The sequence below is a fragment of the Ranitomeya imitator genome, chromosome 8, assembly GCF_032444005.1.
Source record: "Ranitomeya imitator isolate aRanImi1 chromosome 8, aRanImi1.pri, whole genome shotgun sequence".
Classification (NCBI taxonomy): Eukaryota; Metazoa; Chordata; class Amphibia; order Anura; family Dendrobatidae; genus Ranitomeya; species Ranitomeya imitator.
The window spans coordinates 191352191-191377816 of NC_091289.1; the positions used below are offsets into that span (position 1 = coordinate 191352191).

Consider the following 25626-nt stretch of genomic DNA (forward strand, 5'->3'; position numbering starts at 1 on the left):
GTCACTGACAGCTACGACCCCCTCCCCCATCCTCAGTCACTGACAGCTACGACCCCCCCATCCTCAGTCACTGACAGCTACGACCCCCCCATCCCCAGTCACTGACAGCTACGACCCTCCCATCCTCAGTCACTGACAGCTACGACCCCCCATCCTCAGTCACTGACAGCTACGACCCCCCCATCCTCAGTCACTGACAGCTACGACTCCCCCATCCTCAGTCACTGACAGCTACGACCCCCCCATCCTCAGTCACTGACAGCTACGACCCCCCCATCCTCAGTCACTGACAGCTACGACCCCCCCATCCTCAGTCACTGACAGCTACGACCCCCCCATCCTCAGTCACTGACAGCTACGACCCCCCCATCCTCAGTCACTGACAGCTACGACCCCCCCATCCTCAGTCACTGACAGCTACGACCCCCCCATCCTCAGTCACTGACAGCTACGACCCCCCCATCCTCAGTCACTGACAGCTACGACCCCCCCATCCTCAGTCACTGACAGCTACGACCCCCCCATCCTCAGTCACTGACAGCTACGACCCCCCCATCCTCAGTCACTGACAGCTACGACCCCCTCCCCCATCCTCAGTCACTGACAGCTACGACCCCCTCCCCCATCCTCAGTCACTGACAGCTACGACCCCCTCCCCCATCCTCAGTCACTGACAGCTACGACCCCCCCATCCCCAGTCACTGACAGCTACGACCCCCCCATCCTCAGTCACTGACAGCTACGACCCCCCCATCCTCAGTCACTGACAGCTACGACCCCCCCATCCTCAGTCACTGACAGCTACGATCCCCCCATCCTCAGTCACTGACAGCTACGACCCCCCCATCCTCAGTCACTGACAGCTACGACCCCCCCATCCTCAGTCACTGACAGCTACGACCCCCCCATCCTCAGTCACTGACAGCTACGACCCCCCCATCCTCAGTCACTGACAGCTACGACCCCCCCATCCCCAGTCACTGACAGCTACGACCCCCCCATCCTCAGTCACTGACAGCTACGACCCCCCATCCTCAGTCACTGACAGCTACGACCCCCTCCCCCATCCTCAGTCACTGACAGCTACGACCCCCCATCCTCAGTCACTGACAGCTACGACCCCCCATCCCCAGTCACTGACAGCTACGATCCCCCCATCCTCAGTCACTGACAGCTACGACCCCCCATCCTCAGTCACTGACAGCTACGACCCCCCCATCCCCAGTCACTGACAGCTACGACCCCCCATCCTCAGTCACTGACAGCTACGACCCCCCATCCTCAGTCACTGACAGCCTCTCCTCCCTCCCCCCGTGACTGCCCTGAGAGGTTCTGCAGCAGCGGCGGCACTGACCGTGGTTGTCCTTCTGGCCGATGCTGTGGCTCCGGATGAGGGAGGACAGGCGGCGGATGTCGCCCTTGTACACGCACTCGTGCACCGGGTGGCAGGTGCCGGGCTTGGCCTCCCCGTCCCCGGGGGCTATGGCCGGGTTGGAGGGGGCGCGGATCAGTCGGTGGTTGCTGAAGCTCCTGCTGTTCCGGTTCTTGCGGGTGAAGGTGCCCCCGGCCGTCGCCTCCTCGTCCGGCTCCAGCAGCTCCTCATCCTTGCTCGGCTTGTGGTCCCGGCGGAGGGAGCGGATCTTCTCCCCGGTCATTGGAACGGCGAGGACGGGGAAAACCAAGGGCCAAGAACCAGGGCGGCCCCGAACATGCGGCTCACACCCGGGATGTCCGACAGCGAACACCGCGCATCCTCCTCAGCGACGAAACACCCGCGGCACCGACAACTCAGCTACATCGGTGGGCGGCGACTACACGCAGTGACGTAAGGAGCGGCGGCCGCGCCTGCGCAGTCTTCTCCCACAGCGAGTTCGAGGGGGGTGGACGCATGTTAGTGACGTAATAGGCATGCGCAGTCTGCGCTCTCTCTTTACCGGGGTGGGCGGTCGCAATTTACTGACGTCATAGGCTGTTATAATGGTCACTGGCGGTTATTGACGCTGTGTACTGTTTATATTCCGGTGCACACCAGATCTGCTGAGCTTTTAGTATCATTTAGAGCCAAAAGATGACAGGCGGCCATCATAATGTGCCCTAAACCAAACGTGCCATAGCAACCAATCAGATTCCAGCTCTTCTAACACAGCTTTGAAAATGAAAGCAGTGATCTGATTGGTTGGAATAAGAAGCATGGGCCCCTGCGTGCTCTGGAGCCACAGCTTCCTTTCCATTATTCGGATGCCGGTGCAGACGCTGATAAGTGGTTGAACATATTGTCCCTCTCCGGCCCCTCAGGACATGGCGGCTGCTGGGCCGGTGGCCCTGGGTGTCGCTGAAGGCTCATTGACCCCCGTAGCACTGGGGGACATTTCATTGTCTGCGCTCCTTTCCTTCCGTCCCTGCAGCCGTGTGAGGCTCGTTTAGGCTACGTTCACACTAGCGTTGCGTCGGGTGCAGCCGCGGCGACGCATGCGCCCCTATATTTAACATGGGGCGCATGGACATGCGTTGTCTTGCGTTTTGTGATGCATGCGTCATTTCTGGCGCAAGCGTCAGGGCGCAGAGGACGCTGCAAGTTGCTTTTTTTTGCGTCCAAAATCAAGCCAAAAATGGACGCATGCGTCACAAAACAATGCGTTTTTGCATGCGTTGTGCGTTGCGTCGCCGACGCAACACACAACGCAAATGTGAACGTAGCCATACTGCCGGACGCGCTGAACTTAAGACTGACGATATTGTATTATATATTGGACTGAAAAAAACGGGAAAAATGTTCCAAGGGCGGCGCGATCAAGAAAGAGACATGATTCCGCTAATTTTTATTTGGGTTTGGATACTTTAGCGTTTATTTTGCGGTAAAAATGACCTTAAAACAAGATTCTCCATATGAGAACTGTTACAGCAATACTAAACTTGTGACGAGTCCCCGCTAGTGATGAGCGAGTAGCATTGTGCTCGGGTGGTCTCCGTGTATTTGTGACTGCTCGGAGATTTAGTTTTCGTAGCCTCAGCTGCATGATTTACAGCTGCTACCCAACCTGAGTACATGTGGGGGTTGCCTGGTTGCTCGGGAACCCCCACATGTATCCAAGCTGTCTAGCAGCCGTAAATCATTCAGCTGAGGCTATGAAAAGTAAATCTCCGAGCAGTCACAAATACTCGATCACCCGAGCGTGCTCTGGAAAACCCGAGCAACGAGTATACCCCGCACCGTCTCCAGAATCTGCACTTTTCTCACTTTTGACTCTGCAAAAATTCTGTCGCTCTTATTCATTATCGTCTGGACTACTGCAACTCTCTACTGATCGCTCTCCCTCCTACTAAACTCGTCAGTCCGTCCTGAATGCGGCAGCCATTGTCTTACTACTGTCCAGCCGCTTAACTGAAGCCTCCACCTTGTGCAAGTCGCTGCACTAGTTACCCATCTGCTACTACAGGAGCTTCTCACTCAATTAGAATATCATCAAAAAGTGAATATATTTCAGTTCTTCAATACAAAAAGTGAAACTCCTATATTCTATAGAGTCATTACACACAGAGTGATCTATTTCACATGTTTATTTCTCTTAATGTTGATGATTATGGCTTACAACCAATGAAAACCCAAAAGTCATTATTTCCGTAAATTAGAATACTTTATCACGCCAGCTTGAAAAATGATTTTAAAATCCGAAATGTCGGCCTACTGAAATGTGTGTTCAGTAAATGCACTTAGTACTTGGTTGTGGCTCCTTTTGCATCAATTACTGCATCAATGCGGCGTGGCATGGAGGCGGTCAGCCTGTGGCACTGCTGAGGGGTTATGGAAGCCCAGGTTGCTTTGATGGCAAACTTCTGCTCGTCTGAGTTTCACTTTTTGTATTGAAGAACTGAAATAAATTAACTTTTTGATGATATTCTAATTTTGTGAGAAGCACCGTACGTCTCATTGCCCCTTCACATCAAAGTTCCTGATTTTTCCCTAGAAGTTTCCCTTTTGATTCCAAAATGGCAGGGTACTCAAGTGACCTTACTATATCCCCTCAGGTGGATCTGATCTTGATCGGCCAAAATTAACAGTGCTTTCCCTTTGGGCACCCAACGATCATAGGCAGCTTCTAACCATCCTTGGGCTTGGAGGGTGGGCTTGACAAGAGAAGGCTATATATATGTCTGGGGCACCTGCGTTTTGTGCCAGGGGGACCTGTATTTGATACATGGCTCATGCCCCGAAGCTTTCCAGGTTTGTCCATAGCTGACCTCCAAAAGTTCCAGATCATGGGAAAACTACTAACATTTACCCATTACTGGGATGACAACAGATTATAGGCTGCCATTTCTAAACACTAAAATATACAAATGTGGTATTGCCATTATCGGATTGACCTGGAGAACCTTGTTACTTGGTCATTTTTTTCTGCACAAACTAAACCCCAAAACACGGGTGGAATTGCATATTCCCCCACATTTTTTTCAGGACATTATATGGTAAAATATATTATGTCAATCAAAACTACAACTCATCCCGCAAAACAAGCCTTCATACAGGTATGGTGATGGAAAAATTAAAAAAAAAGTGATGGCTTTTAGAAAAAGAAGAAAAAATAAAAAAGCAAAAATTAAAAATGGCCGCTTCCTTAAGAAGTAAAAGGTCGGTCAATGCTACAGCCTAGGGTGCAATATGACAGCAAAATGGGAAAATAGCAGCATAAATGGCTTTGAAGAAAATTGGCATAAAAAGAAGCCAGAATATGTAGGCAATCAAACAACTAAGAAAGGCAGTTGACAGCGGGCACAGGCAGGTGTCAGTGCTGTGTATGTGCAAACAGTGAGATAGCACGAGGCACAAGAAGAGAAGGTGGCAACGCTGGGTAAGCAGCAGATGGCAACAGGCGGCAGCTTCTGCAAACCTTTTATTCTGCCCCCATCAAAAGACAACGGAGGAGTTTACTGAGGCAGAAGAATACACGGGGCTCCTGGAATCGGAGAGAGAATGCCATCTGTAATGACACACACGGGCACCAAATGTCAGAGTATTGTACTATGAGCATTGGTAGCGTATTCCATGCCATATAGATATCTACAAATGTTAATATCATGATATTATCTTCTATAATAATAATAATTTTATATAGCTCCAACATATTCTGCAGCACTGTACGGTTCAGAAGATTATATCTGCTTAATATTAATAAACTTCAATGTTCTGCAACTTGAAATATTTACAGGATGACGCCAACATAATGTTTTATTTCACTGTCCGTTAGATATCAGTAATGTATGTACAGGGCCTGCATTAAAATACTTATTGCTTGATGTCTTCTGCCATTTCCAGCGCCACTTCATTACTCTCCTGGATTTTGTGACCACAGTTGTAACTAGCCGGCCCCAACATTGTTTGTGTGACCAGCTCTCATAGACTTTCCATATATTAAATGAGGAACTAACAGTCCGAGGTAAGATCCAATAAGAGCTGTGGTCACATGATGCAGTGGAGGTGCGGAGCCGCGCAGGAAACGATAGAAGACAGTGATGGGTAAATATGCTGTATACATCACATAGGAGACTGCTTTATACATCACATATGAGACACCGAGACGGCTTTGTACATCACAAATGATACACTGAGACTGTTGTATATATAGTACATTGCATAGGAAACACATAGACTGCTGTATTTATCACATAGGGCACACAGAGACTGCTGTATATATCACAGAGGATACACCAAGTCTGCTGTATACATCACATAAGAGACACCAAGTCTGCTGTATACATAGAATCCTAGAATGTTAGATTTGGCAGTGACCTCCAGGGTCATCATGTTCAACTCCTTGCTCAATGCAGGAGTCACTAAACCAATGAAAAAAATGTCAATAATAGAAAGAAAAGATGAAAAAACTAATACAAAAGAGTGAGTTTATTTATCACAATAAGGCAACACAATAAAAAATATATATTAAGACACAGAGAAAAAAGTTAAAAACAGGTGGAGGATACACAGGCCAAAGAAAGATGTCAGTTATATAAAAGGGAACATAATTTTCCAATAGAAATAATTAATGAACACCAGTAGTTAATATGATACTTTCTTGTGTCACAACATATTTGTGATAAACTGACTAATAAATTATTATAATTGATTTATAAATGAATGATACCAAGAAAATAGATGAGAGAATGGATGTGGCTGAATAATAATAAATTACTGATAAGAAAGTATATAGTAAGATATAAAGTGACAAGTGCCGCAGATAAACGGAAATGAATCAGAGCTGCTGAAGTCAATGAAATAATCACCCAGGAAAAAATCCTTCACACTAACCAAGGTGCATGATGTGCCCTGCTCCCCGTCACCAACACGACGCCGATCATCCCCTCTAATCCTTAGGTCTCTCCATTTTCACTTGCAGAAATTACAAGTCAGTGATTTGATTTTGCAGAACTCTACAGCCAATCAGTGGCCTCCGCAGTCAGGACTTTTCTGGTCCATCGGTAGAACTGACCTGGATCGGCGGAGGTTCGGACTGTTAAGTATCGCTTTTTTCCTTATTTAAATTAGTCCCATTCCTTTGGGCACATTTTTGCAGGGTTCAGACAAACCCTTTCATTATTTTTCTTTTTTTAACTATGAATTTCACCAGATTTACCCATCAAAGTGTCTGGGACATTGCTGATGATTAATAGGACATAAATGTATGATCTGTGAGGGTCCAACCCCAGGATCCCCAATGATCCGCAAGATCTGCATCACCTCTGTTCTGCTGATGCTGGGATCCAGAGGATGAACCCAACCATTGTAAGTGTCTTCTATCAATGTGCATTCCTGGAAAACCTTGCAAAGTATCATGGCCATAAAGATTATGAAGATGATTAATGATTGTCCCTGCGGCTGTTTTCACCGGCTGCGTGTGCTGTCCATCATACATACAGTGTATGTGCATGCATTATTACCTGAGCCGCATCTGTTTGGCGGTATCTCAGGTGTGCGATATACCGCCGATCTCACTGGACTGTCCAGATAAAACCATCAGGTCTGACATTATAAAGGCGACAGCTGCCAATCCCTTTTATTCTCTTATTCATTGCTGCCACAATCATTACACATTGGTGCATCTCAATACATGAATGCCTGAGTCACAGCCCTGGGTAATTATGGTGGCACAGCAGTTGTGCCCACAGAGAGGTTCGGATGAAGCAATATGTCCGCATGCATTAAATGGTCATAGACATTTGCATAAATCAAGAAAACTTTGTAATATATCTTATCAGAGAAATCCACTACTTTCTACACTTAGGAGCCTCTTCTCCCCCCACCACCCCGCTGCCTCCTGAACTTGTCATCCACTACAAAAAACAGCTAAAACATGTCTTAGTCAAAGCAAGATGGATTGCCAAATCACTGAGGGGTTAAACTGCAGCTGTTTAATGACGTCTATGGATATGGGAGGAGGATGAAGGATGAGCAGAGTGGAAGAGACACAGATTATGTTGCTGTTTTCAAGTAAGTGTTTTATCTCACCCTAGAGCTGGATTAACAGCTAGACTGCTTAGTACTGCTGAATAATGTTGTCTGTGTTGCTGCTTTATAGTAAGTGTTTATTTTTGTCCAGTGATGTATTTACGTCTATACTGCTCAGTACTGCTGTATAATGACCTCCATGCTGCTAGTAAGTAACTTATTCCCAGAAATGGATCCACAGCTACACTACTCAGTACTGCTGAATAATGTTCACCATGTTGCTCTTTTCTAGTAAGTGTTTATTTCGCCCCATAGCAGGATTCACAGCTACACTGTTCATTACTGTTGTATAATGTTCTCCATGCTGCTGTTTTCTAGTAAGTTTTTATCTTACTTCAGTCCTGAATTGAAAACTACATTGCTCAGTACTGAAGTATAATGTCATCCATGCTGCCTTTTTCTAGTGAGTGTTTATCTCATCTAAGTGGTAGATTCATAGCTTCACTACTCAGTATTGCTGTATAATGTCCCCTATGTTGCCGCTTTCTAGTAAGTGTTTATTTCAACCCATAACTGGATTCACAGCTACACGGTTCAGTAATCATGTATATCATTCTCCATGCTGCTGTTTTCTAGTAAGTGTTTATCTCACCTAATTGCTAGATTCATAACTACACTACTCAGCATTGCTGTATAATGTTCACCATGTTGCTCCTTTCTAGTTAGTGTTTATTTCATCCTAGAGCTGGATTCACATCTATACTACTCAGTACTGCTGTATTTTGTCCTCCATGCTGCTGCTTCTCAACATGTGCTACATAGAGACAGAAGAGCAGGAAATAAAATGGCCAGTAATTGTGTTATTCCTCATGCACACACATGACGGCTTATTCTGAACATTAACCTAGAATGACCACAGAAGAAGACATCGCAGGCGGATTCCCCACCCCCTCCCATGGCCTAAAGGGATAATTTTGCATATCAATTCAAGCTCTGGTTTCTCAGTAATGGACCAGTCTCTGAGCTAGCTCCTGCACATGTGAATGCTGTATATATGGCTGGAGGGGAAATCCTGCTGGCAGATTCCTTTTACGTCATCAAGTGCTCTGTCCATCCTGGCAGCACAGCATGTATACGACTATAGCTGATAGGGGCACCTCTTATGTGCCAATGTGAGGGGCAATATTACATGCCGAGGGGCAGCCGATGCTGAGTCTGGAGGTCCCTAATTATATAACATCCATAATTATCCATAATTACCTCATTAGTGCATTATTGCTATGTGACACATGATGCAGGTGGAGACTTTGGACGCTGCTCTCCTGGAGCCATATGAATCAGCATAAAGCACTGTAAACCCCGTCATCAGCATCATTACTGTGATGGCTTGTTGTAATCATTGACTGTAAACTAGACCTTCCCGAAGTGTCTCAGGCACCAAATGTAGCTGATGAAATGAGGCTGCATCATTGCCCCAGAACCCCCGAAACCTGGGGGCTCCCACCGTCATGACACCGACTCTGGTATCTGCAGATCTGCAACCCTTCTATGTGACCATGTGGCGGTATTATACAGGTCCTGTCGAGGGAGGATCTAAAGTGACCCTTCAAGGTTGACTCAGTGATTTTGAAATTAATCCACAGGGCGTTGCCGGCAACTGGAAATGACCAGACTGAGACGTATGTCTCTGTTTGGGGGGATCGAGCAGATCTCTGAGCCCCCGTTTATTGTGTCGCACTTTTCATAATCTTAGAAATTATACTTCAACCAATCAACATAAGAACACGCTCACGGTTCTTAACCTATAAGAATGCAGGAACAGCCTGCACGTTAAGGTCCTGCCTGTAGAACAATACACCCTCAGTGTCATATCTTGTTTCGGGCTGGAATAATCAAGGTCTCATAACAACTATGAACTTTTACTTAGTGACAAAAATTTATCTTAAAGCAGCAAGATGGAGTCGAAAAGCACAAAAAGAAGCCTGCTTTAAATTTTCTTAGTTTAACCCTTCACAGTCCTATACAGGGGTATATATGGCAGGAAGTGGTGGTGTTGGCTTGTCGTTGTATGATGCATGTATATTATATAGATTACTGATCCTTGTGCGTCCTACTGTTTGGACCCCCAATAATCATAAAAACAGTGGTCCTAAATCCTCAATCTGAATGGAGAGGTGGCTGAGCATGCTCAGTACTGCTCCATCAAATAGGGGACACCGGACCCCCACTTGGCTGCACGGTGACGAGACTCAGACAAGTGAAGCAATAAAGAGATGTGCAGCGACTTTTCTTATTTTACGTAGTAAGAGAGTCGCGTGCGGCAGATTATCGAACACATTTGGAAGTATTTTTTTTACTTTGCGTTGTGGTTGCGGGAGAACTTTTGCATTTATGTCTTATCGCCCACAGGATTGGTGATCTAGTTCTGATTGATGGTGATCCCACGATCACGGAGGTTGTATAACAAGGAGGAGATGTAATGGAGCTGAAGATGGTAGAGATGAGCGAAAACAATTTGCAGGACCCCGTTTTTAATTAGTGGAAACCCAATATAAACATTAATTAGCAATGATCCACAGGACCCCATAAAGCCGCTGGAGAGAGCTCCTGAGCTCCTCTGTGTACTGAATGGCTGGAGAAAGTCACATACAATTACAAAGCTTCCGACTTCCCTACAAACACTGAATGGAGCAGAAGGGCGACCACTAGAGATGAGCAAATCACATTGACTGGTCCAGTGACCACATCTGTTCTCCGCGGAGGCCGGACCTGCAACTGTGAACCTCCTCTAAAATGCTACGATCATGGGCGCCTCTGGTGTTTACAAGGACCTCCTCATATCATGATTTATTGGGGTCTTGTAAAGGCCAGAGGGGCCTAAAACGCTGATATTAGAGTGCCGGCCCGAGGAAGTTCACAGTACCCTGGTCCGTTAACCAGGGACTTATGACACGGTCAGCGGACCAACAAACCTTTGTCTCCAGTGGTTGCTGCATTCAGTGTTAGTAAGGATGTTAGAAAGGACCGAGCTTTGTACGTGGTTGTCTGTGTCCATCCTGTACACAAGGGGGCTCAGGATACTTTCCAGTGGTTAGTGGGGGTCAGATAGGTAATTAATGGTTATTTTGACACAAACCCCAACAATAATATATATGCATTTCCAATCTTTGCTTCCCCTTCTAGAATTATTTACTACGCACATACTGTACGCCTTCGTGTTGCACTTTTCTGTTCCATGTGTCATTGTGCACTTGTGTTATTGTTATATTGTATCTTTTGTGAATCAGGTTTGGAAGTTACATTGTATCTCTTGTAAAGCATGTTTATTGTTCCATTGTATCTTGTGTACATTGGGTGTTTATTGTTACATTGAATCTCTACGGCATTGTGATTGTTGTTACATTGTATTTCTTGTGAATCGTGTTTATTGTTACATTGTATCTCTTGTTTAGTGTGTATTTATTGTTACGTTGTATCTCATGTGATTCGTTTTATTGTTACATTGTATCTCTTGTTTATTGGATGTTTACTGTTACATTGTATTTTCTTTGTCTTTGTTTTATTTTTACATGTGTTTCCTCTTTCTCTTGTCTCTTTCCCTAGGTGATCCCAGCCATTGTGAGTCTGATGACATCAGAGGGCCGTCGTCCTCCTCCTCCAGTGATGATAGTGGTGACAACGCCTTCGTCCTCCACCAATGCCCTGTAGCCAGATCTGGCTCATAAGGAGGGGTAAGTGCTGAGCCTACTGCCAGTCTGCCACAGCCAGCAACATGCAGGACCAGGAGGGCAAGCATTGCCTCACAGAGGGCTACCTGGGGGCATTTAAGCACTTTGCCACTGAGGCTATCCACACAGGGCAGGAACCCGAGCAATGGACCTCCATGGCGGTGGTGCCACCCATCTCCCTGTCCACCACCTTCAAGCAGCGGAGTCCTGGAGAGCATGCGGTGAGTCTCATAACGATGACCACTGTTACATGATTTCCTACATAAATATATTACGCCTTCGTCGTCGCTGCTGATTTCTACCAGTTGTGACCTGAAGCTGTAAACTTTCCTTTTACGTTCCGTGATCCCACCATTCATAAAATTGCCCTAGAATTGCTCCCTGCAGAGAACCATCAAGAGGTTCTGCAGCAGCGTCCTGCTGTGCTTTTGCTCCACGTGTACAGTGTCCCCGTGCGGAGATCACCAGCAGGTTTCGCAGCTTTCTAGTCCATGACATGGGGATGATGTAACGTTACATGGAAGCTGCTTAGTCACGGGATAGCAGCACTTTTCAGGATCAGCGATCATGGTGTAGCTGCTGGATTTGGGATTTTGTCAGGAGTTGGGCATACCCGACATTTGGCATATGTCGCCATACCATCTATCTTACTAAGTAGGGAAGCGTAGCCTGCTTTACAATGCTAAGGTATAATGAAAACTGTAACGATATGTGACAAGTGGCGATCCATAATGGCGGCTTAGATGATGGTGAGACGCAGGCTTAGATTTTGCACAGCTGACTCCATCCTGTTCTTAAAAGAGGTTACAGCGCGTAAAAAAAATGTAGCTCCCAAAAAATGCGACCTTTCTATGCAAAAAAAACCGAAAAACTTTTCCACTACTTTTAATACATTTCCTCCTGAAGACTGTACGGACACCAAGTCCTGGACACGTGGGATTATTGCTGTAGTACGGCACAAATAGCGCCACTCCCATGTCTTATTTCTCCCAAAAATTCAGACAGAAAATTACATTTTGGGGTTTTCCGTGGTGTGAATATCACACGTGGATTTCGCTTTCCCTGCGAGAAGCTTTACTCCTATGGGAGAATACAGACATCCGGAGGATTAGGGGCGCCACGTGCAGCCCCCCAGGGTGTCCGTCCATCTGTGGATGTGAAGCCATCAGTTATTAAATATTTACGCTGCGATGGCGCGAGGCTAAATCCATATTTCCTTCCCTGACGGCCCCTCCAGCCTCAGGTATCGCAGCCCCCAGCTGTCAATCACACTGCAGCGGCCATTCCTGATAAATAATCCCTCGGTCATAAACAGCTGACTGTTTGCTTTATCTTTACTTGGAGATTTGCCCAAGGCTCTGAGAAGTCAAAGTTTAACTTCTAGCACTGACATCGGTAACTGTTTTATGACGGCACCAGGTGAGGTGAAAGTGATCATTAACGCAGAGCGCCCTTTATTACTGAGGCCCCCGCCGGCGATCAGACGATCCCTGCGGCTCCGGCTCTTCTCACCCTACTGATGTTACAAGGGTAAACTACATCCGGCTGTCCCAAAAGCGAGCGGTCACACGCCACCGCTGGGACCCTAATCCTGGGAAGCATGATATTGCCAGGAGAAATGTAAAATGGAGGCCATTCAGGAGAATCAGCGGTGGCCAGTCCACTATCCTCCATTCTGGCTCATATAGGGGGGGCTGTGAGCAGGGGACCCCTCAATCATGGATAGGACAAAGAGATTCCTTACATTAATGCCCCTCATAGTAAAAAGAGCTAAATAACACAAAAACAATAGTGACTGGTGATGCTCGGGTATGCACCGAGTGTCGCGGGTGCTCGGGTGTCATGTTCGAGTCCCCGTGGCCGCATGTTTTGTGGCAGTTAGATACCCACAAACGATGCAGGGATTGTTCCTGTTTCTCAGGCCGTCCCTGCATGTTTTATGGCTGACTAACAGCGGCGAAACATGCAGCTGCTGGGACTCTAACATGTCACCCCGAGCACCCGCGATACTCTGTGCACAACCCAAGCACCCGCGATACTCGGTGCACAACCCAAGCACCCGCGATACTCTGTGCACAACCCAAGCACCCGCAATACTCAGTGCACAACCCAAGCACCCGCGATACTCGGTGCACAACCCAAGCACCCGCGATACTCGGTGCACAACCCAAGCACCCGCGATACTCGGTGCACAACCCAAGCACCCGCGATACTCGGTGCACAACCCAAGCACCCGCGATACTCGGTGCACAACCCAAGCACCCGCGATACCCAGTGCACAACCCAAGCACCCGCGATACTCAGTTCACAACCCAAGCACCCGCGATACTCGGTGCACAACCCAAGCATCCGCGATACTCTGTGCACAACCCAAGCACCCGCGATACCCGGTGCACAACCCAAGCACCCGCGATACTCGGTGCACAATACAAGCACCCGCGATACTCGGTGCACAACCCAAGCACCCGCGATACTCGGTGCACAACCCAAGCACCCGCGATACTCGGCGCACAACCCAAGCACCCGCGATACTCGGCGCACAACCCAAGCACCCGCGATACTCGCCGCACAACCCAAGCACCCGCGATACTCTGTGCACAACCCAAGCACCCGCGATACTCTGTGCACAACCCAAGCACCCGCGATACCCGGTGCACAACCCAAGCACCCGCGATACTCGGTGCACAATACAAGCACCCGCGATACCCGGTGCACAACCCAAGCACCCGCGATACTCGGTGCACAATACAAGCACCCGCGATACCCGGTGCACAACCCAAGCACCCGCGATACTCGGTGCACAATACAAGCACCCGCGATACTCGGTGCACAACCCAAGCACCCGCGATACTCGGTGCACAACCCAAGCACCCGCGATACTCGGCGCACAACCCAAGCACCCGCGATACTCGGCGCACAACCCAAGCACCCGCGATACTCGCCGCACAACCCAAGCACCCGCGATACCCGGTGCACAACCCAAGCACCCGCGATACTCGGTGCACAATACAAGCACCCGCGATACTCGGTGCACAACCCAAGCACCCGCGATACTCTGTGCACAACCCAAGCACCCGCGATACCCGGTGCACAACCCAAGCACCCGCGATACTCGGTGCACAACCCAAGCACCCGCGATACCCAGTGCATACCCGAGCACCCTAGGCAAACTCGAGCACTTGCGCTCATCACTAATAATAATAAATATTTCATTGTATTCATTTTTTTTTTCTTTAGGGTTATGAGTACAGCCGCAGCGGAAACCCAACAAGAAACTGTCTTGAGAAAGCTGTCGCCGCCCTCGATGGCGCCAAATACTGTAAGACTCCTGATAATGGCGGCTCTATTGTCTTTCCATTCATTTATTTTGTTGGCTTTTTCAATGTAAGAATATAACAAAGCAAACGTTACTTATCCCCTGCGGCTCCAGCGCGGCCTTCCTATTCTTCATCGACACCACTACATCGCTGCAGCTTTCTCCTGAGCTCGGCCGACAATCTCGGCACTATAAGGCCGGGGTCACACTTGCGCATCAATACCCGGCACTGCCGCCGGCACTCAGGACTGGAGTATACATGTATTTCTATGCAGCCGAACGCTCCAGTCCTGAGTGCCGGCGGCAGTGCCGGGTGTTGATGCGCGAGTTTCTCGCATTGCACTCGCAAGTGTGACCCCGGCCTTACAACAACTGTCCTGCACCTTACAACCCCCGTGAGCCAGTGATTGCAGCTTCCTTAGGTTTTTCTGGTTGGTCGTACTCAGTGGTTTAAAGAGAAATTACTTTAGGCTTTTTCCAGTTGAATAAGTGCTTTTATCATAGAGAAGCCTCCAATAATCCAGCATTATGTATTACTAGTCATCCACGGGAACGTCGGCGTGCCGTGCTACAGATCAGCCTCTCCAGGGGAATGGCTCAGACCTGGAGAGTCAGCCGGAGAAATCTGCATCAAATTACAGAAAACTACACGTGGATGGCACTTTAGAAACCGCTGCCACAATCACTGGCTTTAGAGAATCACTGCGATTGGCTGCAGGGGTCACAGGATGTCATCACTGCTGCAAGAATTGGAGGCTGGTGGAGGAATCGGGAGTATTGCTGCTTTTATAGATTTTTTTTTTTTTTTTTTTGCATTGTGGACATGTTGTAAAAAGGTTTATTTCCCAGAAAACATCTTTAGTTTTGTAAGACGGGGAAATGTGTTTTGTTTGATGTATCTTTTGTCCTCGGTGGTGTTTCGTTGCTATTGATGGAATGACGTTTCTTTCCGTCCAGGTTTGGCCTACGCGTCCGGTTTGGCGGCGACACTGAACGTTGCCCACCTGCTGAAAGCTGGAGACCAGATCATCTGCACCAGCGACGTGTACGGAGGTAACGGCTCAGGACAACTATCAATAAACCGCAAAAATGGAGAAAGGGACCGAGGTCAAACACCTGCCACAGAAATCCACACAATAGATGTCATATCGGGTTTTCAATAAAATCTTCAGACTTTTCCAACATTAAAGCCCAAAATCGGAAAAAGTTTACCGATTGCAAAACAAGAACTATGTGAGATGCATCATTTTCTTGCCACACACTTCGGGAAGCTGTCACTTTTCCTTTTCTTCTCTCCTTTCACATGCATGCTCAGTTTGGCTGATTTTGCATGTTTTCCCAAGGGGGAGAAGGGTATAAGCAGCTTCCTGACCTCTGGCAGCAACTTATCTCCAGCTGAAGGGATCGGGCATGTCTACTTCCAATATGCCCCATCCTTCTTGCCCCCAGCATTTGACACCAGGGAAGTCGGGTCACCCACATATGCATACGATGGTGGCTTTGGCCGACATTCATCTGATGTCTAGGGGGACCTTCGCTAGGAGCAGAGAACTGATTACGGACGATCCAATATCAGGATAATATGAGATTAGTTATTCTTTAATTTGTGCTTCCCGGCAGGAACAAACCGATATTTTAGGACAATCGCGGCAGAAATGGGCCTGAAGGTGGCTTTTGTTGACTGCTCTGATCTGAAATGTTTGGAAGCTGCCATGACCCCAGATACCAAGGTAAGATGTCGTGACTCAGGACGGCTCGGCGTGACTCATAGCCACACCTGGCGTCACTCTGGTGGGATGGGCTGCAGCGGTTCTAAGCCCAGGGGGAGGAATGAGGGAACGGACACAGGCTGGATGTGTCCAGTGGCAACTTGCTGCCCCCGTGAGTCCAATCACTGATCTCACTGGGCAGTAGACATTTAGACAGCACGAGATGTTAAGCTCAGCGATTGTCTGCAGCGGTCATGTGTGCCGTAGTCGTGATATCACCACTGTAGCCAATACACTCAGACCAGAGGAGGCGAGCCGGCATTGGATCTGGGGAGGGCGAGTACTATCCGTGTTTGTTGTAATTATTTCGGAAGTACTACAGCATTATTTTTTTTTATAAGGTGTAAAACCCCTTTAAGAAGTGCACATGTTGAACCCCCTAGTCATAGAAGAAAATAAGTTTTTGGCAGTAACCACTCATCATTTACTCAACCATTGGCAGCCACTTCCACGATGGGCCGGCAGAGCCCTGCCCTTGGGCGAAGCAGATGAAGTGCATGGCCACACCCCTGTGCACTTCCAGCTTAATTTGCATATGGCTTCTATTCTAGATTTCTCATGACTTTCCTCCAATAAAATGAAGTAGTTTAAAGTGATGTTGTCAGAAATAACATTTCGGAGCTGCTGGACCCCAGACACGTGCGCCACATTGCAGCTGACCCGCTGGATGTACCACATAGGGGAATGGATTTAAGTAATTAATGATTGTGGATTTACCCAGTAATGTGTTGTCCTTTGCACCCAAGCTCGTCTGGATTGAAACCCCAACGAACCCGACCCTAACGGTGATCGATATCCAAGGCTGTGCGGACATCATCCACAGGCACCGGGACGCCATCCTGGCCGTGGACAACACCTTCATGTCTGCCTATTTCCAGGTGAGTGTCGCTAAGTAACAGGCAGGACAATTACAGTGGATACATTTACATTCCGAGTGGGCGGAGACAGAATCATTTGTAGCGAATCCATGGAACGTCAGATGTGACAAGAGACTGTGACACGTGATGACATGGAAATTGGGCTAAATCAGGACTGTCCGGCAAAAATCAGCACTAAGTTTCCAAGTTTACACTCCCCCCATATTTGTAAATACAAAGGAAGACTCCGCAATTTACTGCAAGCAAATACTAAAGTTTAAGAAAAAGTTTAAAAGTGTCATCATAACTTTTACTGGAAGATTTCTAAATATTATTTGTATTATGCTGTGTGCACACGGAGTCTTCTTGCTGAGTTTTCGAAGCAGAAACTGAGTGGTTTTGAGATCTGAAGAGTTTCCGCTCAGATTCTGCTCCAAAAACTCATGTACATAAATCTTAATGTGTTTTATTTTATATAATAAACATTGCAAATTCCATTTCTTTTCCTTTTCCATTTGCCAGCGGCCATTGGCTCTAGGAGCGGATATCTGTATGTACTCAGCAACCAAATACATGAATGGTAAGCAAATCTGCTGTAATATGAAATATGGTAGTATCAGCTTTATCCACCAGGGGGCAGTGTGTGTTTGAGAAATCCATGCGTTATAATAATAATCTTTATTTTTATATAGCGCTAACATATTCCGCAGCGCTTTACAGTTTGCACACGTGTTCATTTTGGGGACTTAATTAGTTTTCCAAAACTGCACACAAAATGTCTTAATAAAAAAAAAGTGTAATTCTGAATATTATTTACTTTGCATTAAGAACATGTATTGGCAATAATAACCTTTTACGTCTTGGTATTTTAGGCCACAGTGATGTCGTCATGGGATTGGTTTCTGTGAACTGCGACAAATTGTATGAAAGGTTAAAGTATCTTCAGAACGGTGAGTGTAGATGAAATGAGGGGGTTTTATCACCAGGATTAGGATTGGAAACTTTCTGATGCAGTTCATATGATCCGCCACTGGGGGAGCTAGATATGAAAAGCAAACTTTGTCCTGTAGTTGTGACTGCAGGGGAATAGTTCATAAAGTTTTTCGAACTATATAGGTGATTGGAAAATTGGGGTATTCTCCGGTGAATGTCTTTAAGTCCAATAACACAAAGCAGTACCAGCCACACTACAAAATCTGTGGCAGGAAAGTGTGTGTGTAAACCTGGGATAGGCCAGCAAAATGTTTAATAAAGTGAGCAATCTCAGGGAGTGTAGGAGAGGATCTCCCCATAATATGGAGCACCATGTGACTGCACGCAGGGGTACTGCAAAGCCAAAAGTACATGATGGGGCCGATTCATTACTGTTTTGCTCAATTTTTTTTTTTTCCCCTGCAGTACAAATAGTTGCAAGGCTGAGTGCAGACGACCGTGTACTCTCTTATTCAAGAGAATTGGGTTGATCATGCAAATCACGCCCTGATTAGTGTGTGATCATAGGTTGATCAGATTCTCTCGGATGAAAAGATGGAGAAAAAAAAAAGAAAAAAATATCTCTATCTTCTCTATTGTGGAAATCTGACTGCACTCAGATGTTATCCGATTGCAGCTCTCCACCGACTGGCGTGTCTGAATATCCAATCAAATTCCAGCAAGCAGTAATTTGTTTTTACTTCCCTTGGACTCTGTCCAAGGAAAAAAAAATCAGACATGTACACGGCTCCATAGACTAATATTGGTCGTCTGCACCTGCCCCTATGCTGACTTTTTTTTTTTTTTTTAATCAGAATTTAATTTGTGTCTTTTTTTGTAAGCCAATGTTACTTTGATTTCGATTTGTTCCTGTTCAGTATCACGGATCTGATTTTAATTTTCTAGTGTTTTCGACTATTTTATAATTGGCGATTTTTCTAAATGTTGCATTTTTTTTCACAATTGTACTCCAGTACTTTTTACTCTTTATTTTTTTTACTCTAAAAAGGTGCAAAAATAACATAAAAAAAAAAAAATCACCTTTCAGTTTGCAACAATTCATCAAACTTGTGCAGCCGTTTTGATGGATTTGGCACAACAAGGAAAGACAATAAGAAAATCAATCAATCCTCTGCGCCTCGCGCCAATGCTTCGTTCTTTGCCAGCTGCCCTTTTTTTAGGCTCCCCTTCTGTTCTGCAGCAGATTTCGGTACTTTCCTGGTGATCGGGGTCTCTCTCGCCCAGTTCACACGTGGGGGGGAAATTGCTGCATGGATTTCGGTGCCTGTCGTGGATTTTCCACTTTTACCCGATCTTGTGGATTCCTAGCACAAGTGGACAGGTCGCACACTCGCTACAGATGTCAGATATTTGCATTACAGAAGGAGCCTCTGACCGGTGTTGTCTCCCGCAGCTCTCGGCGCCGTTCCTTCCCCATTTGATTGCTATCTCTGTAACCGCGGACTGAAGACGTTACCCCTCAGGATGAAGCAGCATTTCCATAATGCAATGGCTGTGGCCATGTTTCTGGAGAGAGATCCTCGTGTTGAGAAAGTCTTGTTTCCAGGTAAAGGCTCAGAGTCTGGTTTGGCTGGGGGTCTTCTACCTCCAGGGGGCACTGAAGACGGGAGAACTTGTAAGTTCAGTGACCGGGAGTTTAGTTGTAAAGTTTTATGGCCCCCTACACCCAGCTAAGCTGCATGCACAGACCCTGCCCGGCGGGACACATAGACCCTGCCTGGTGTGACACCCAGACCCTGCCCGGCAGGATGCACAGACCCTGCCCGATGCGACGCCCAGACCCTGCCTGGCGGGACACATAGACCCTGCCTGGTGGGACACCCAGACCCTGCCCAGCAGGATGCCCAGACCCTGCCCGGTGCAACACCCAGACCCTGCCTGGTGGGACACCCAGACCCTGCCCGGCGGGACACATAGACCCTGCCTGGTGGGACACCCAGACCCTGCCCGGCAGGACACCAGACCCTGCCTGTGCCATGCCCAGACCCTGCCTGGTGGGACACCCAGACCCTGCCCGGCGGGACACATAGACCCTGCCTGGTGGGACACCCAGACCCTGCCCGGCAGGATGCACAGACCCTGCCCGATGAGACGCCCAGACCCTGCCTGGCGGGACACCGAGACCCTGCCTGGTGGGACACCCAGACCCTGCCCAGCAGGATGCCCAGACCCTGCCCGGTGCAACACCCAGACCCTGCCTGGTGGGACACCCAGACCCTGCCTGGCGGGACACATAGACCCTGCCTGGTGGGACACCCAGACCCTGCCCGGCAGGATGCACAGACCCTGCCCGATGCGACGCCCAGACCCTGCCTGGCGGGACACCGAGACCCTGCCTGGTGGGACACCCAGACCCTGCCCAGCAGGATGCCCAGGCCCTGCCCGGTGCAACACCCAGACCCTGCCCGGTGGGACACCCAGACCCTGCCCGGCGGGTCGCCCAGACCCTGCCCGGCGGGTCGCCCAGACCCTGCCCGGCGGGTCGCCCAGACCCTGCCCGGTGCGACGCCCAGACCCTGCCCGGCAGGACACCAGACCCTGCCTGTGCCATGCCCAGACCCTGCCGGGCAGGATGCCCAGACCCTGTCCGGTGCAACTCCCAGACCCTGCCCAGCAGGATGCCCAGACCCTGCCCGGTGCGACGCCCAGACCCTGCCTGTGCCATGCCCAGATCCTGCCGGGCAGGATGCCCAGACCCTGTCCGGTGCCACTCCCAGACCCTGCCCAGCAGGATGCCCAGACCCTGCCTGGTGGGACACCCAGACCCTGCCCGGTGCAAAACCCAGACCCTGCCCGCGGGACGCCCAGACCCTGCCCGGCGGGATGCCCAGACCCTGCCCGGCGGGACACCCAGACCCTGCCCGGCGGGTCGCCCAGACCCTGCCCAGCGGGTCGCCCAGACCCTGCCCGGTGCGACGCCCAGACCCTGCCCGGCAGGACACCAGACCCTGCCTGTGCCATGCCCAGACCCTGCCGGGCAGGATGCCCAGACCCTGTCCGGTGCAACTCCCAGACCCTGCCCAGCAGGATGCCCAGACCCTGCCCGGTGCGACGCCCAGACCCTGCCTGTGCCATGCCCAGATCCTGCCGGGCAGGATGCCCAGACCCTGTCCGGTGCCACTCCCAGACCCTGCCCAGCAGGATGCCCAGACCCTGCCTGGTGGGACACCCAGACCCTGCCCGGTGCAAAACCCAGACCCTGCCCGCGGGACGCCCAGACCCTGCCCGGCGGGATGCCCAGACCCTGCCCTGTAGGACACCTAGACCCTATAAGTCCAGATCAGACAGGTATGGCATCCATGTCCTCTTTTGTAGCCCCTGCTCCTAATAAGGGAGCTGCTTCCCAACTTTGGCTCCTGGTTGATACGGGGGCAGCATACCAGGAGTAAGACTGACCCTACCCAAGTTTTGGTGAATGGAGACCATCAATCTCTCCAGGTTGGGGAAGATTATAAGATGGGGCCTGAGGACTTGACATAGACCGTATCATCTGGACACTGATTTTGTGCCATTCTGTTCTCCCAGGACTTCAGGCTTCTAATGTTGGTTTTATTTCAGGGCTCCCGTCTCACCCGCAGTACGAGCTCACCAAGCGTCAGAGCACCGGCGTGCCGGGGATGATCACCTTCTACATTAAAGGCCGCCTGGAACACGCCAAGATCTTCCTGAAGAGCATGAAGGTAAATGTGGCCATAGAGGGCCGACATGACACGCAACCCCTGAGAACTTCTCTTTTTTAGTTTTTTTTTTTTATCACCATCCATTTTTTTTCTGCCATCATATATCCATATGTGTTTTTTTTTTTTTTTTTGTGGGACGTTTTGTAGTTTTCAATGACTCCATTTTATTTTATTATAAAATGTACTGAAAAATGGGAAGAAATTAAAATTGGTCAAAAATTCTACATAAAACAGTGGTGGATTTATTAAGGGTTGAGTCCTTCCTCCCTTCCTCCCTTCCTCCCTTCCTCCCTTCCTCCCTCCCGTGTGAACCGCTTCGGAATCCGCACAAAGAATTGACATGCTGCGGAATAAACAACGCTACTTTCCGCCCGTTTTTTTTCCGCAGCACGTGCACTGCGGATTTTGTTTTCCATAGGTTTACATAGTCCTGTACAATGCATGGAAAACTGCTGCAGATCCGCAGTAAAATCCGCAACATGTGCACATACCCAATGGGTTTTCTTTGTTTTTCTGTAGCTGCTGCAGACTTTATTTGTGCCGTATTAAGGTCCGTACGATTTTCTGATACATTTAGTTTTTCCTCTTCTTCTTTTGGATGGTGAAGTGTCAAAAAACGAAACCGTAATTCTGCCATTTTTTTCCCCCTTGGTTTCTGCATTTACTTTGTAGGATACATATTTTTCTATGTTATTACTTTGCACAATGACGCACACAACAATACCAAATATAATTAGTTCATTTGTTTCTATTTTTTTCAGTTTATATTTCTGGACAATAGATAATAAACTTTTAGAATTTTGTATATATTTTTTTATATATAATGGAGATAAACCTGCAATCACGTTAATATTGCTGTCCATGAAGAGACTGACACTTCTACCCACAACCGCTTAGATGCTAAGGTCATGATTGACAGCAGGATCTAAGCGGTTACTCTGCTGCGATCAGAGCCTCAGGCACCGGCTGTGTAACGCGGCTCCGCACCGGCAGAGCGCGCGCGGTGGAGGTCACCGAGGAGTACAGCGATTGTCCAGAAGGAGATAAGAGTGGAGCAGACGTCCTTATCTTTGGCTGCGTCTGGAATCGCAGTGGTCGTGTTTGAAAGTCTGAGCTGCAATACCAGACGCCACCTGTAGACACGGAGGGGCGCCATTTATGTGCGCCAGTAGTTGACCCTGTGGCTTCTAATCTGGAAATACTCAGGATCTTGTTGTTGTAACCCCATCTCATTTCTGACCCCACAGTTACTGGCACTTGCTGAAAGTCTTGGTGGATATGAAAGTCTGGCCGAGCATCCGTAAGTCTTCCTGACACCGGCTCTCCATGGCTGGGATCTTCAGTCTATGCTCACATTATAGTTTAGCACTGGCTATGATTCTTCCCACCTTTTGGGGACGTTTCCTGCACTTTCATCTTTGACGACACAAATAAGCGGAGAGAATCTGACAGAACGACATAATAGTTACAAACTTTCTTATTCAATATGCAAAAGAAGCTCACTGATGGTGTCTTAGTTAACTCATTCTCCAGACAGCAATAGAAAGTGCAGCGCAGAGGCTGCAGGAGGCCAATGGTGCAACATTTCTCATGAAACCCAATTGCAAAACTGATTTTTAGCTCCAGATATATAAATTTAATGAAAAAACAAAGTCCCTAAAGGTGGACAACTTCGTGATGGCCACCATTACTGGGGCAAAATCTGTAACCGAGCCCCCCCGCTTATTATGTGCCACTATCCTCTTATACACTAGAGGGGTCTCGGACCCCAGTGCCCAGATGTGACTGTTCCCCTCTGGGTCAGGGGGTCTGTACACAAGGGACCCTCATATTGTAGTTTAGTTGTGGATCCGTCTTTTAGTCCCCGAGCTTCCTCTTAGAACATGGCCCCGCTCTGCCCTCCTCAGGCTCAGAGTGAACTCTAGGGGTTGATTATTTTTGCAGGGGGGTTGCTCTTCGCCTCTGTGTCTTTGCCTGATCTGAATTGGGGCATACAGATACACGGCGAGATGCCGACACACCGGCCTGGCGGAGGACACTGACCGGACACGTGCGCCATAACTGCTGAGCGACAAAAACGCCACTAAAACTCCATGAAAACTTCTGCAAAAATTCTGATCGCTGCTTTCAGGGTATGTGCACACATCAGGATTTTTTCCTGACAAAATCCGGAGATTTCTGCCAGAAATCCGTGTGCTTATTTTGCGCGTTTTTGCCGCATTTTTTTTGCGCGGATTTTTTGCGGATTTTTTGCGTTTTTTTCCGGACACTCCAATTTGATGGGAAATCCGCAAAAAATCTGCAAAAATAATGAACATACTCGTTTTTTTTTGCGGAAAAAAACGCAAACATATGCACAAAAAATGCGGAATGCATTCTAAATGATAGGATGCATAATGTTTGCGTTTTTTTAGCGATTTTATAGCGTTTTTATCGGGAAATTCCGCAAAAAAAAATGCTAAAAATCCGGACGTGTGCACATACTCTTACTTTCAGCTTTTTGCAGAACTTTTTGTGGATTTTTTTTTAGTGACTTTTTTTTTTTATTCCTCCCGTTTGCTTGGCTTTTATTTCCCCCTTTGCCGGCAGTTTAGGACTTTGGCTCCATCGGCAGATCCGACAACGTGCAGGGAGCGGACGGACAGATGGGCTTGTAGGCGGCTCGTCTCGTTCCAGCACTTTATGGCCCGTGTAATTCTCGCCTGTTCCCCCTCTCTAGTGCCATTATGACCCACGCCTCGGTGCCAGAGGAGGCACGGGCCGTCCTGAACATCAGCGACACGCTCATTCGCCTCTCCATAGGCTTGGAGGACGCGGAGGACATCATAGAGGACCTGGACCAAGCCCTGCAGGCTGCGGTGAGTACGGCTGACCGCCCCCACCCCAAAAACTAAAGGTTACCCCCTGGAGATCTGCAGCAATCCCATCATGTTCCCATCATTGCAGCTAATGACTTTACATATTGATTGAACTATTACAGACGCGGCGACATTGTGGGGGCTGGAACGTGCGGTCCGTCTGATATACTGTATTGTGGTATATAGGTGAAGCCCCCATACTGCTCACAGCCGTATACATGAGGCCTCATTCTCCTGATGACCCCTCGTAGTGTGGAGACTTGTGAATAAGTCGTCATTTTCTCTCCTTTCTTGCAGCATCCGGATCTTACAAACCCGACCAAGGTGCAGGATTTGTTACAGCATCTGAAGTCCAACTGTTAAACCTTCATCCATTTTCCATTCCCGACCCGAGTGCCCAATAATGAAACCTGACATTGAAAAACAATCTGTGAAAACTCCGACCGGGCACATGGCACTGTTACATTATTAGAAATTGGATTCCTGCTGTAATTATACATTACATTTTTATCCCACAAGATCATAAATAGATAAAATCTACATAGAAAGGTGAGTCACTGTGTACAAAGTCTTAGCTATACTCCAGAGCTGCGCTCACTATTCTGCTGGTGCAGTCACTGTGTACATACATTACATTACTAATCCTGAGTTACCTCCTGTATTATACCCCAGAGCTGCACTCACTATTCTGCTGGTGCAGTCACTGTGTACATACATTACATTACTGATCCTGAGTTACATCCTGTATTATACTCCAGAGCTGCACTCACTATTCTGCTGGTGCAGTCACTGTGTACATACATTACATTACTGATCCTGAGTTACATCCTGTATGTACACAGTGACTGCACCAGCAGAATAGTGAGTGCAGCTCTGGAGTATAATACATTACATTACTGATCCTGAGTTACATCCTGTATTATACTCCAGAGCTGCACTCACTATTCTGCTGGTGCAGTCACTGTGTACATACATTACATTACT

At 48.1% G+C, this 25626-nt stretch overlaps 2 protein-coding genes across 2 annotated transcripts in view; one reads left to right on the top strand and one right to left on the bottom strand.

The window, feature by feature from the left end:
• Positions 1–1837, bottom strand: part of ANKRD13C (ankyrin repeat domain 13C) — a 30985-nt gene extending 29148 nt beyond the window's left edge. Inside the window, exon 1 of the mRNA XM_069738268.1 lies at positions 1355–1837. Within this exon, the coding sequence (XP_069594369.1) occupies positions 1355–1655 (301 nt within the window). The 5' untranslated portion in view covers positions 1656–1837. The remainder of the gene's footprint in view (positions 1–1354) is intronic.
• A 9297-nt stretch (positions 1838–11134) lies between these two features.
• CTH (cystathionine gamma-lyase) lies at positions 11135–25190 on the top strand. The gene is made up of 12 exons (XM_069738270.1): positions 11135–11390; positions 14407–14488; positions 15443–15538; positions 16106–16215; positions 17001–17132; positions 17634–17691; positions 17984–18061; positions 19498–19650; positions 21663–21784; positions 23032–23084; positions 24504–24642; positions 24940–25190. Exons 1-12 carry the CDS (start codon positions 11214–11216, stop codon positions 25003–25005), a joined length of 1266 nt encoding a protein of 421 aa, XP_069594371.1. The 5' UTR covers positions 11135–11213; the 3' UTR covers positions 25006–25190.
• The last annotated feature ends 436 nt before the right edge of the window (positions 25191–25626 follow it).